The sequence below is a fragment of the Ambystoma mexicanum genome, chromosome 13, assembly GCF_040938575.1.
Source record: "Ambystoma mexicanum isolate Mex_15411 chromosome 13, UKY_AmexF1_1, whole genome shotgun sequence".
In the NCBI taxonomy this organism is placed as follows: Eukaryota; Metazoa; Chordata; class Amphibia; order Caudata; family Ambystomatidae; genus Ambystoma; species Ambystoma mexicanum.
This window is the reverse complement of record NC_090938.1, coordinates 837434572-837447605: the sequence shown is the minus strand read 5'-3', so window position 1 is coordinate 837447605 and position 13034 is coordinate 837434572. Positions and strand designations below refer to the sequence as shown.

General features: G+C 47.0%; 1 protein-coding gene across 1 annotated transcript in view; it reads left to right on the top strand.

Moving 5' to 3' along the window:
• Window positions 1-13034, top strand: part of GNL1 (G protein nucleolar 1 (putative)) — a 260630-nt gene that overhangs the window by 155202 nt on the left and 92394 nt on the right. Inside the window, exon 7 of the mRNA XM_069635347.1 lies at window positions 10024-10119. Coding sequence (XP_069491448.1) covers window positions 10024-10119 — 96 coding nt within the window. The remainder of the gene's footprint in view (window positions 1-10023; window positions 10120-13034) is intronic.

The window sequence follows — 13034 nt, the reverse complement described above, 5'->3', positions numbered from 1 at the left end:
GTGGGAGCTGGCTCAGGAGATTCTCCTGGAGATCTTCACCCTTTGGGGGACCCCTCAAGTGGATCTATTTGCCATCAGTGCCAACGAGAAGTGCGAAAGATTCTGCTCGCGGGAATTTCCTCCAAGAGGAGCCTTAGGGGACACGTTCGTAGTGGAGTGGTCCTTCCCACTGCTGTACGCGTTTCCTCCAGTCCCCGTCATTCTGCAAGTGCTGCAGAGGTTACGGAGGTTCGGTTCCCGAATGATCCTCCCTGCTCCGGCATGGGCCCAGAGAACGTGGTACCCGGACCTTCTCGACATGTCCATCTGCCCGCCACGCCGTCTTGCCTACTGAGACAATCTGCTCTCACGGAAGGGGGGTCAGGTTCTCCATCCAGAGGTCAAGTCCTTCAACCTTCATGCTTGGCTTCTGAAAGGTTGAGGTATAAGGATTGGGACCTCCCTGAAGACGTGATGGAAGTGTTGCTTTCGGCCAGAAGGCCTGCAACAAAGTCCCTGTGCCGTTGGAAAAAGTTCTGCGACTGGTGCAGGGTTAAGAATGTGGATCCTTTTTTCATGTGCCATTCCTGTGGTTGTCTTTTTTGCTTTCTTTAGCCCACAAAGGCCTGCAAGTGGGTACCATTAAAGGTTTCCTGGCGGCGCTGTCCATATTTAAGCGCTCGTCTGATGAGTGTTCATATTTTAAAATTCCTTTGATTTCTCAGTTTCTGAAGGGGCTCAATAATGTGTTCCCACCGTCACCTTTCCAGGTGCCTAGTTGGGATTTGAACCTAGTTCTAAAATTCCTAATGGGAGCTCTGTTTGAGCCTTTACATTCTTGTCCTTTGAGACTGTTGTCCTTGAAAACTGTATTTTTAGTTGCGGTCACTTCCGCTCGCAGAGTGAGTGAGTTGCAGGCACTTTCCGTTAAGCCACCCTTCACGGTGTTCTATAAGAACAGGGTTGTCCTTAGGGTTTGTCCTTCTTTTCTTCTTAAAGTTGTGTCGGAATTTCATTTAAGCCAGAAGGTCATTCTTCTGGCGTTCTATCCTCCTCCGCATCCTGGTAAGGACAAGGAGAGGCTCCATAGGTTGGATCGTAGGAGAGCTTTAAGTTTCTACATCTCACGCATGTCCCGGGTCAGAGTGGACAATCCGCTCTTTATAGGTTACGCTGGAAGGCGTTTGGGACAAGCTGCTAGTAAACAGACTTTGTCTAGATGGATTATCTTGACAATTTCTGAATGTTACCGCTTGGCGGGTAAGGACCCTCCTGTAGGCTTACGGGCCCATTCTACTAGGGGTGTGGCTGCCTCTACTGCCATGCAGAGGGGTGTTCCCATTTGTAACATTTGTGAAGCAGCCACATGGGCCTTTGGTAAGGCGGTCCTCTATTCTGAAATTTAATTGGGCATTCTAAAATTCTAAATTTTTTTCCCACCTCCATAAGTTGGTACTGCTTTGGGAATCTGTCATGGATGTGGAATAAGTTGGAGGAAGGAACCAATTCCTTCGAAGAACATGTTACTTTCTTACCTGGTAACGTTCTTTCGATGGGATGTTCCGATGGCGTATTACTCGTCGTACCCTCCCAGCCTGCCCCGCTACAGAATTTCTTATGCGATTGCAGCATCCGTTTCCGCAAGGATTTCTATGGTCATACTGGCAGAAGATTGGTGCCACACGTTCTGGGGAAAAAACTACAACTGAGGCTACGGGCGTTGTGCGTCCTACTTATAACATCCAGTGACGTCGGCTCGACGGAGGCCCTCAAGGACAGCGTATCGACATCATTGACGCAGGACGCAGACGCCGAAAATGTTCCGAAGCAGCACAGCTGTGGTGAGTACCTATCATGGATGTGGAATACGTCGTCGGAACATCCCATCGAAAGTACATTACCAGGTAAAGTAATTTGTTCGTCTAAATTATCAGGCAGTGAATTTAGTGTAGGGAGAATGGCAGGGATCACTTTGTCCACTGTGGTGATCTTTTTATTTCTGGTTGGGCAAGGTGAGACATTTGGGGGGGGCATAGGAGGTGGTCTGGTGGTTGCTAGTGTGAAGTACACCAGAAGAGTGATCTGTCCATGCTAGTGGTAGGATGGTGGTGATAGTGGCAGTACAATTCTAGTCGGCTACCTAGTCTAATGTTCTCCCTTTGATATGGGTAGGTTTGTTAGTTTTTTGTGACAGTCCTAATGCTGTGAAAATGTTAGCTATTTCATGTCCGGGTTTGTCTGCAGGGCCGTTGAAACCTAGATTAAAGTCACCTAGTAGTAGTAATTGGGTGGTTGTTTTAAGGTTCGTGCCTAGTATTATATATGGTATCTTTGACCGGCAAGTAACGAAAAGCTAAGGAAGGCGAATCCCGCAAGATGAGAGAAAAGGTTGGCAAGAGTAAACCCGATGGCGGGATGCTGATTAAAAGGGGCAAAGCCTAATGCCTCAATGAACGTTTGTGCTGACAAGCGTGAGCCTGAGAAAGGGAGTCTTGGGCAATATTGTTTGTAGTAACCCTGTGGGAGAGTACACCAGCCTTGTCCTCTTGGCAATAGGTAACCCAACCGTTGGTATAGGCCTGTACTACACAAGTTGGTAGTGTGGCTGAGCAGCCAGGCTCATACCAAGAAGGGTCAATGTGAGCAGTAGGGTTTTTACACAGAGATTCACAGTGACATGTATTCAAATAACATGTAAACTCAAGGTTTCTTCATTAAATAAATATTTATTAATTTAACAGTCAGTTTTAAAATAAGCTTTCTTTAGAAGTGAGCAATTGGCAACAATAAAAATACTTCAAAATGCACTCCTTCGGTTCAATAAAGTAAGTAGATACCCTGCTGGGATGGCACACAGACATTCCTACACCCTCAGGTGACTTCAATAGTTAAGACACTGTGGACATTGATATATCACTTATCACTCTTACATTGCAATACTGAAGTTGTGGCAAAAAGGAAAAGGTTAGGGAAGGAAACAATGATTAACAGACTTCTCAAACAGGTAAGCACTTTTGAGCCCCCAATGCAATGTAGATTAACACTTTCCCAGCTATACAAGTTAGGTATGTATGACCTTTTGGAGGGACAGTTAAACACAAAGTCTGAGGTTAGAAGAGTTGTCAGGGAGCCAGGACAGCCAATGTCAATTGAGCAAAGTCTAGGGGCGCTGAGGCACTTCTTGAAGGTAAGTAAAAAGTATTGCACAATGTTATAGAGAGTTTTGTTGAAAAAGAAATCTGTTGGGCCACAAGCTGGGAGGTTTGTGAAGGGCAATGCTGCAATCGACTCTGCAAAAGGCAGCAAATGCAAGTCTCAACTGAGAGCAAGCACGCAACAGAACAAGAGGTAAGTACCCCTTAGTTCACAGTATCTTAGGTCTGAAGAAATGGTCCCAGCTGGCTTCGTTTCCTGTTGTAGTCTGGCAGACCCTGTTGTTCCTGGGCCTCAGTTGTGGGGACAAGAGGGAGGACGTCTGGGGACCCCTGCACTACGATTCGAAGGTCGGCAGCAGCAATGGGCAAAGTTCAGATCAGAGGCACTTCGCGGGTTTCAGCTTCTCGCAAATAGCACCACTGTGGTTCTTGGACACCTTCTGGACTTTCCTTGCTTCTGGGTTCCAGCACTCTGTTGAGGTGGCTCTGGCTTGGTCAGCGCTGCTTTGGGGTAGTCCGGAGGATCTTCCTGGAGCTCGGGTTCGGCTTAAAAGCGATGCACTCGATTCTCGTGTTCCTGTCCCCTGGCACTCGAATCCTGCAGCAGCAATGGCAGTACAGCCAACAGAGAGAGGGTTTCCAGTGGAGTTCGTCTTGGGGTCGATTGGTCGGACCAACCCAAGGGGAGAAGTCGTCCTTTGCAGGGTTCTTTAGTCAATGTGAATTCGGAGCTTCAGCACTGCAGCAGGGCTTCACTGGGCAAACCAACGGTCCTGGAGTTGCAGCAAGCTTCTCTTCAAAGAGAAGCTTCTCGTTGAGTGGTCCACTCTGCCTTCCTTGCAAAAGACCTTGCCTTTTATGCAAGTCTCTCCCATTAATTTGCAGGCTAGTATCACTCACACAGCAGGGTGGCTGTCCTCTCACCTTTGGGTGCAATTCCTGTAACCAAGGAGACTAAGCACAGGGAGTTTCGGGAACCTCCCACGCTTCTTGCCCTGCCAGACACGCTGGAGACAGAGGCGGGCTTCACCAGTGAACCCTGACAAAGACCAAACTATCAAAGGGACCAAACCTGGTTTGGTGCGCATGTTAATCTCAAGAAGGACCTTTACAACAAGAAATGGTGTAAAAAGACGACTAGGGCCATTTTGCAAAATTGGCATCCATGGATGCAATATTGCAGCTGAGGATTCAGTCTGCGGTAAAAACGCACAATGGTAGGAAAAAGTATACCTCTGCCACCAGCCATTAATTGTAGAAAGGGTAACATAAAAATGTTACTTGAGAAACTAGACAAAGTGGATACTAGCTAACCCCTCCATCACCCTATTGTAAGATAGCTTGTGCTGGGTCTAGAAAGTTACAAATGTAAGTAAAGACAATTTCACATCACTGCTCTGGGAAACAGTTTATCCCAGAGTAAGTATTTAAACCTTTGGGAAATCTGAAAGTCTTCCCTGTGCCACTGCACTGAAGGTGCTGTGTGACACAATGTAAAAGATGATGGCTATGGAGTTTCAGACTCCAGAACCAAAAGAAACCATGTTCAAATAAAAATAAAAAATACATGAGTGTGGGAAAAAGGTCTCGCTCTCTCCAGGATCAAAATTAAAAGTTCTAAAGTCCAGCAAAAGAGCTGGGGGTCTCCAAGGTAGAAGGGAATTGACACATTTCTGAGAATTCTGCCAAACTGGGAGGTTCACCGTGAGCTGTTAAAGAAGACATTAAGAATCGTGAATGTAACGGAGAAGATTATTGAAAACCCCTTGGAATCCAAGCCATAGTGAACCCAGCCCAGGAAGGCTTCCAGCGGGGGTCTGAGCCCAGAAGAGGGGGACCCAGGGGTGAAGAGGCATCACCCAATGTGTCATGATAAGGGAACTCTTTTGTATATTATATCCAGGTCCTTGGAGGCAAGAGACATTTTGTAGAAAAGAGACTTAGCCGCCGGAGGTCCTGGTACCTGAGAACAGAACTGTAGGCTTGTGCTGACAAAAGCTAGAGTGTGTTCTGTGCTCCGGAGTCCCACCTTGTCCCGTGCTAAAATCATGGGAAAGGGATACCCCCGGCTACTGCATCCTAACTTTTCTTGTGAACCTTATCCCACACTATTTTGTATTTAGTTGTAAAGGCTTGGCAATAGTTTTTCTTAGTATAGGCCCTTTTATTTTGACAAGACTCCACTAGGACAGCCTTATTATTTGATGCTCCTAGCTTGCTTCCCTCTTAGGTTTAGGTTTAGATTAGGCGTTTTTCCAACCCATTCATACAGTTTAATAAACACCCTGAACTGTGATCCCTTGTGTTGGTCTATACTGTTGCTACCATGAGTTCCTTACACATTCCCCTACCTGTGTGTTAGGTGCTGACCAACAGCTCTTTTAGGCAAGACTGTATGCAGTACCCTTAGGGTGCACTACAACAACCCTGACCTCCTGGCAATAAGAACCCAACCTTTGGTATAAGTCTGTACTACACAGGTTGGTAGCGTGTTGAGCAGGCAGGCTTATCTCAAGAGGGGTCAATGTGAGCTGTAGGGGAGTTACACAGAGATTCACAGTGACAAGTATTCAAATAACTTTTACACACACGGTTTCTTGATTAAACAATTATTAATTTATTTAACAATCAGTTTGAATAAGCCTTCTTCAGAAGGCTGAAATATAAAGCAACACACAAATACACTTCAAAAATCCACACTCTTAGTTTCTCTATATCAGCGATTACCCATTTGGGATGCCCCACACACTACCTACACCCTCAGGTGACTTCAATAGCTACGGTGCTGTTGGCAGGAATATATCCTATATTCCTGGTAGTAGTGTTAAAGAGAAGAGAGTTCAGAATAAAACAAGTATTCACATAGTTATTCTTAAGCAGGTAAGTACTTTAAAACAACCCCCCAATGCAAAGTCAGTTAACCCTTTCCTGGAAGGAAGGCAAAACATATAAGCAGAAGAGAGAAGTCATTCAGGGAGCCTGGATCAAAAATAAAAGCAAAAAAGGTTGGGTGTTTATAAAAATGGAAGGAAAGGTGCAGTGAAGAGAAATCTTTCCTAAGAGCCAGGTATTAAAACGCCCCATGTGTTAAAAGGGGACTGAGGTGAGGTGCCAGAGGTCGGGGTCTTGTGGGCTTTGCCATGCCCGGGTTGCGCCCCTGTGCGCTGTACTAAATATAAAGGGAAGCATAATTTTTCGCTGCCAGAAGTTTCCGGTACCGTCCCCAAGTTGGGATGCCCACAATGATGGAGGGAAGAGGACTAAGGACTAGGAGTACTCCAGTCACTACGTTGTGCTACTTTAATGTGTTGCCCCCTCTTTACTTTGGCAATCCATGTTTTTATCTTGCTGCAATATTGGCCCCTTTTAGTTTTGGCAGTAATGGCTGTAACCTTGTTTTATTTTAAAGTGAGTATATCGCCCACTGCTCACTTAACCTTCTTGCATTAGTTCGGTATTCAAAATTATTACCAGCGGTCAGAGATGGACTACGAAGTGTTCCGATGTTTACCAATGCAGGTAAACTCACCAGTTAGTTTCTCCACACATGTCCGTTGGAGCTGCTGCTTCTGTGGATTTCTGACCGCCTTTGTTGCATACCCATGCCCTGCACCACTTGGGAAAGGAGCCTGCATTGCTCCTCCTGCAGTGCGGTGCTCTCCAGCCAACGGAACCGGGCAAACAACTAAGAGTCTCTCTCTCTCTCTCTCTCACGGCACAGCTTGTCAGTCAACCACATCCCGCTGCAGTTCAGAGTTTCTACTCTGAAGACTCTCTCGGAACTGAACTCTGCTTTCACAACAGCAGCGGCTCCATCATCTTCAGTCTTCTGCTGCAGCAACCGCTGCCTACAACTCCCACTGCTGCTCCACCTCCTAGTTCTAATGGCCTGCACCTGAGGCAGCCTTACATATTGTAAAGTCCTGCTCCAGTGTGGATCATCAGAACCACTAGACTGCACATTGCAGTTTAGTGCCTCTTAAGTCCCTCTTCCTCCTCCCAGTACTTTGGGGATTGTGGTACTTGAACTGCCCAATGTTTTGATCTCTATTTATATCAAAGGCCTCTATTTTGCAATAGGCTATCAAAATTGTCTGGGTCTCTAGGGAAGTTAAAGAGTTCTCTTAATTATCCTGACCCGAGGCTCCCCCCAACCCCCTTCATGTGATCCTCCCGCAGAACACCACCCCCATGGTCAGGATCAGGAAGTGCCTGCCTTTCCCTGGCCACATTCCCAGGCCAGGGTCTGAAGAATCTGCCTTTCCCTGGCCTCATGAAAGTATCACTACTCTGGTGACTACCTCAGAGGACCCCAGGACTCCATGCAGGAGGTTATCAGCGATGGCAACTCTGAAGAAATGACAGAAGTCGACCCTCGTGGCTGAAACAAACAAACTGGTCCTGCAAGGTCCCTCTTTGTGTTGGAGAGCTGCAATTGTAGGGGGGGGGCGTGGGGGATATGATATGACATTTGTAACGGGCCTATACACAAGTGTTTCTAGTTTCATAAATCGAGAATCTGTAGAGTTCCAAGGCTCAACTTGGGATATCGACTCATGCAGTGGGGGAGACCAAGTAGAAGCTGGTCAACCCTGTAAGGAAGGCATAGTATCAAACAGTGAAGACAAACACAAGTGATCACAGTTCAAGGGTCTTTATTGAACTTCAAATGGGTTGGTTGAATGCCTATCTATATCGAAGGATGGGAGCAAGCTACGACCATCAAATAATAAATGATGCAGTCCTAGTAGTCTCTGTCAAAATGAAAGGGCATATACTAATAAACCTATTGCCAATCCTTAATTCTAAATACAAATGGTGTGGGACAACAATGTATGCAAAAGTAAAGTGTTCAAGAAAGAGTATGTCGAGATAGTTGAGCAGTCTGCTTCCCTTCCCCACATTTTCAGCACAGGACCAGGCGGCACGTTTGAGCTTCGCACACACTGGCTTCTCTGCCACGAGGATACAGTTCAAAGCATAGATCTAAGGGCCTTCTGCCAAAGTCTCTTTCCCAATAACAGTGTCTTATTGCCAGATGTAAATAACGAGCACCAAAGTTCCTTGCTTATCAGGTTCTTCACAGTTCACAAGTTCCCGGGTTCACTATTCACCATGGGTCTCTCTCCTTCAGGTTCGGACTCCCTTTTGCACAATATTCACAATTGTTCTACCTCAATTGGGCTGGGGCCACCGATCTCCCTTGTTCAGGCTCGGATCATGCAATCACAATTTCGAAACTTCCTTTATTTCAAAAAATCAAAGACCTTCGATTGTGCGTTGGACCTTGCTTAAACACCCGCAGGACCACTTCGATTCACTTCATTTCTCATTTGCATATTTTACTTTGATCACTTTTTAGCTGGATACCTTACAGAGAACTTCGATTGGGCACACTTGCCGTGCTGAACCATTCTGTCACAGTTGTTGTATCGTTCTTTGTATAGTTCAAACATCCATCAACAATTCAGCTTTCCTTGCGTCTTTCATCACACGTGTTACAAATCCTGCTTCCTGCGCTCTTTACACAGTGTTGCGGCTTGCAACCTGGACTTCAACACAAACTGGTCTTGCATCAATCTTCCCAACTCAGCGGCTGTGTTGATCTTTCTGGCGCTGCTTTAATCTTGGAGCCAAGGATGGTACCACAGTGGCTGCTGCTCTTCACCCGACTCGACTCAGTCAGCCATGTAGGAAGGCCCTGGGTATCTCAGACACACAATGCAGGATTTTACAGCCTAGTTTCCTTGCCTTACGCTTTGTAATATGAAGGGTTTTAGAAATTAATGGTTTCTTGCCAGAAAGATCAAGGGTATTTCCCTCCTTGCGCACCCACTTCTTGATTTGCCCTCTTTTTCCCCTCACTCAGCTGCCGTTGGGAAAACGCTGTTGCTTTGTGTTCTTTGCCTCACTCAGTGTGCTCTCGTGCTCCGCCTTTTATCTGTCTTGGAAAGCTTAATGGAAGTACGGTGTGAGTGGTTACCAGTAATGCCTGACTAGTAGTGGGACATGTCGGGTACAATGCTCGGGTGCAAGTCTGTTTTCTCCCAGGGTCTGTGTGAGAGTGTACGTGTAGGGAAAGAGGGTGGGGGTACATTTCCACATATCCTATCGAGTAACATGGGTTAAAGGCGTTTCAGGGAAGGGGATACTGTGTTTCGCCATTAGCTGGCCCACTCCCCGAAGACCCCTCACTCGGGTGATCCTCCCGCACTGGGTCACCCCCAGGGTCTGGATCCAAAGGCGATGGCTGTGGCCTGGCCACCTGAGTGAGAGATCCCTGGAATAGCGGGTGAGACTTCTTCTGATTTCTCAAATCCCGCAAGAAGACCCTGGAACGCTTCTGAAGGCTTTCAACGGCAGGATCCTCGTGCAGGGGTTGACGCAGATTGTACCCTCTGCTCCAGGAGTCAAGACACCAATGAATGCCTTCTGGCTTCGCTGGGGCAGTTGAAGAAAGTAATGCTAGCTGGCTTCCAATGAATAGCTCCGGCTCTTTAGCAGGATACTCTTCTTCGTAGGGGTCTTGGCTCCAAAGACGATCGGAAGAATGGCGCTGAAGCACTTCACTGTAAGGTGCTGTGTGCAAGGAAAAATAAATGCAGAATTTTACAATGGGGTACCGATTTCTCCTTCACTGATAGCCATAGGGACGGATCAGTGCCCCTAAAACGTGAGTTTAGCAAGGCCGGTGAAAGATGAGGCTTCACTGGTTTCCAGAGGTCAGAGCGGTTGAAAACAGCAGCAAAACCTTGGGTGTCCGATTGATGTCTATGGTGGGAAAGTGGCACAAAGACACTTTCCTAACACTTACCTTTTCCATTTGTGCTGTTAATCCTACTTGCTGCTCTGCAAGCTGCTGTTTCTGATGCTTCTGCTCTGATTGCAGTGTTTAAGAAGAGGCGGAAGCGGAGGAAAGGTTGGTGCACTGCCATGGGGCCCAAGCAGCTGCTGCACGCATGCGAGGTCATCTCCGCTGGGAAAGGTAAGCAGGACGCATCTTTGATGGACGTTGGTGGGAGGGACCTCTTATGATTGCTTGCTTAACGTCCGCTCCCAAGTCCTGGTCGTCTTCCATGGCAGCAATACTGCAACTTTGTGGTGTAAGAGTTTGTCCAGGAGAGACAGATCAGCAGAGGGCTGAAAGCAGTTTTTCTATGAAAGCAAAATTGCGTGCACTACAATTGCCTTTGTTTATGAAACACTGAACTTAAAATACATTTTGGTGCATAAAGGCAGTTGGAGTAATTTATTGAATGCAGTGGTTTCTCATGTTGGTCCCAGCCCTGAATGCCACATCTCTTACTTGGACCGATGCCAGTCCCAGATAACACATATTTGTAATCCAATCTTTACTTTTTATGTACTGCTTGTGCCAGTAGATGGCATGGCAGCGCGTTCCTTCCTGATTATTGCCCTGCTGCAGGTGGGATGAATACACACAGACTCGATTGTGAGATTTGTCTGTTGGTCAAGCTCAACTTGTCAGTGAGTGAGCAAGGGCTGAAACTGTGCTTTATAGAAAAAAGGAGCACTCCCTTGAGATTATTATATTCATGGAGTGTGGACCTGGCTACAAGAAGCAGCGGAGCGCTTTACAGAGTTATACAACAGTACAGATGCACCACAGAGCGCTTTACAGAGTTATACAACAGTACAGATGCATAATGCAGCACTTTCCAGTGCTAACAGAACAGATATACAGCTGGGTAGCATACAGAAGGGCACAGAGGAGGGGTGCAGCTGTATCGGGGAGCAGAGGGGCAGGAGGTGTCTAGCGAGTCAGGATGCGGGCCGGGCCACGTGATGGCCTAGGTCTTGAGGAGGAGACGAGGCAAGTCTTCAGTTCTAGGAGTGTGGGGCCAAGTCTGATGCTGATGGGGAGGAGGTTCCATAGTCTTGGTGCATAGCAGAGAAGGCTTGTTTTCTGGTCCTTTCCTTTTTGCAGCGGCAGATTTCAAGTATGCCCGTGTCCTGGCTTCTGGTGTTGCGCTGTCCCCTGGAGATGCAGAGTTCCTTCGCAAGATAGCTGCGTGACTTGAGTGTGACTGCCATAAAGAGGATGCAGCACAACACGAAGGGGATTTGTGCGTGCAGTGGGAGCCTGTGAAGATCAATGAGGGTGTGAGATGGAAGAGGGACTATGAGGGAGCAGGTAGGGGTGGTGTATGTGCTTATAAAGGAGGGGGGCTATTTAACACCTTAACACCATATGATATGGCATTTATAACGCGCCTGTATACAAGCGTTTTAAGGCGTGATGAGGTAAGGGAGGGGAAACGGAGGGAAGACAGACCACGATCCTACTAGACCAAGTGACATTGAGATCGCGCAAGTGCAAGGGAGGGGGGGGAGGGGGCAGTGCAGTACATAGGATAACAGTGAAATAAATAAGACAATAAATAAAAGGGTGGTTAGCTGATGGCAAGTGTAAGGGTGAGTGCAGACAGCATGGGTCAAGTGCTAGTAAGGGCTGTAGGGGATACAGAAACAGTACCCCAGTGCAAGGGTTGCCAGGAGGGCAGTGCAGGTGTGAAACTGGCGGGGAGGTGACCTGGGCCCGAGATCATCGGGTAACCAGTGCAGTTTCAGATTCAGCCAGGAGATCAGCAGGGGAGAGGAGGAGAGAAAGCAGAAGCAAAGATGAAAGTCTTGAGGAGCTTCTGGTACCAGAGATGGTTCTCAAGTTTCAGAGAGGCAGGGAGGCAGTTTCAGAGGGAGGCCCCAGCAGAAGAAAGAGATCTACCACCAACTCGCTGCTTGGAGAAGCGACTAACCCTGAGGGAGCTGGAGGTGGATGAGCGAAGAGCTCGAGAAGGAAGATATTTAGGAAGATAGAGTTGGCAGGCTTTCTAAGGGATGTTAGGCAAAGATTGTATGCAGTACCCTCTGGGACCATTACACACAACTCTGACCACAGGTATAGGCAACCCAGCCTTTGGTATAAGCTTGTACTACACAGTTTTGGTAGCGTGTTGAGCAGCCAGGCTTATCTCAAGAGGGGAAATCTGAGCTGTAGTGGAGTTACACAGAGATTTACAGTTACAGGTATTCAAATAAACTCTTACACTCAAGGTTTCTTGCATAAACGAGTATTAATTTTTCAGTCAGTTAGAATAAGCCTTCTTGAGAAGGGAGCAATATAATAGCAACACACAAATAAACTTCAATACTGTACACTTAGTTTCTAAATCCGTAAAGACCCTTTTGGGATGGCCCACAGACACAACCTACACCCACAAGTGACTTCAATAACTAGGCTGCTGGGGACATTAATATCTTACTGTTGGCATTTAGAATACTTTTAGGAATTGGTAAAAGGCAAAGGTTAGTAGAACACAAGTGACCACAAATATTCTTAAGCGGGCAAATACTTTTGGATCCTCCAGGAAGAGTTACACAATTCAATAGGCTAAGCCAAAGTCAATGGGCAAAAGTCTTGTATAGGATGAAGCACTTCTGGCAAGTAAACGGAAAAGTGTTTGCACAAGTTCTTAGGAGTCTTTGATGAAAAGAAGAATCAAATCTACGGCCACAAGCTGAAAACAGTAAAAGGTAAGTTCTCTTAAACTTGTTTTACAGTACCTTAGAAATGAAGAAAAGATTCCGGCTTCTGTTCCTGTGCAGCTCTGCAGATCTCGCTGTTCCTGGACCTCAGTCGTGGGGTCAAGATGGAGGACGTCGGGACTCCTACAATGAACTGGGACGGTCAAAACTCGCAACCAGCAAACTTCACTTTCAGTGGCTGTTCAGTGTTGCAGCTCATCTCGTCTACTGCAAATAGCAACACCGCGGTTCCTGGCTGTCGAGATAGACTTTCCTTGCTTCTGGATTCCCGCACTCTGTTGAGGGGGCTCAGGCTTGGTCAGTCCTGCTTCCTGGGAGTCCAGAAGATCTTCC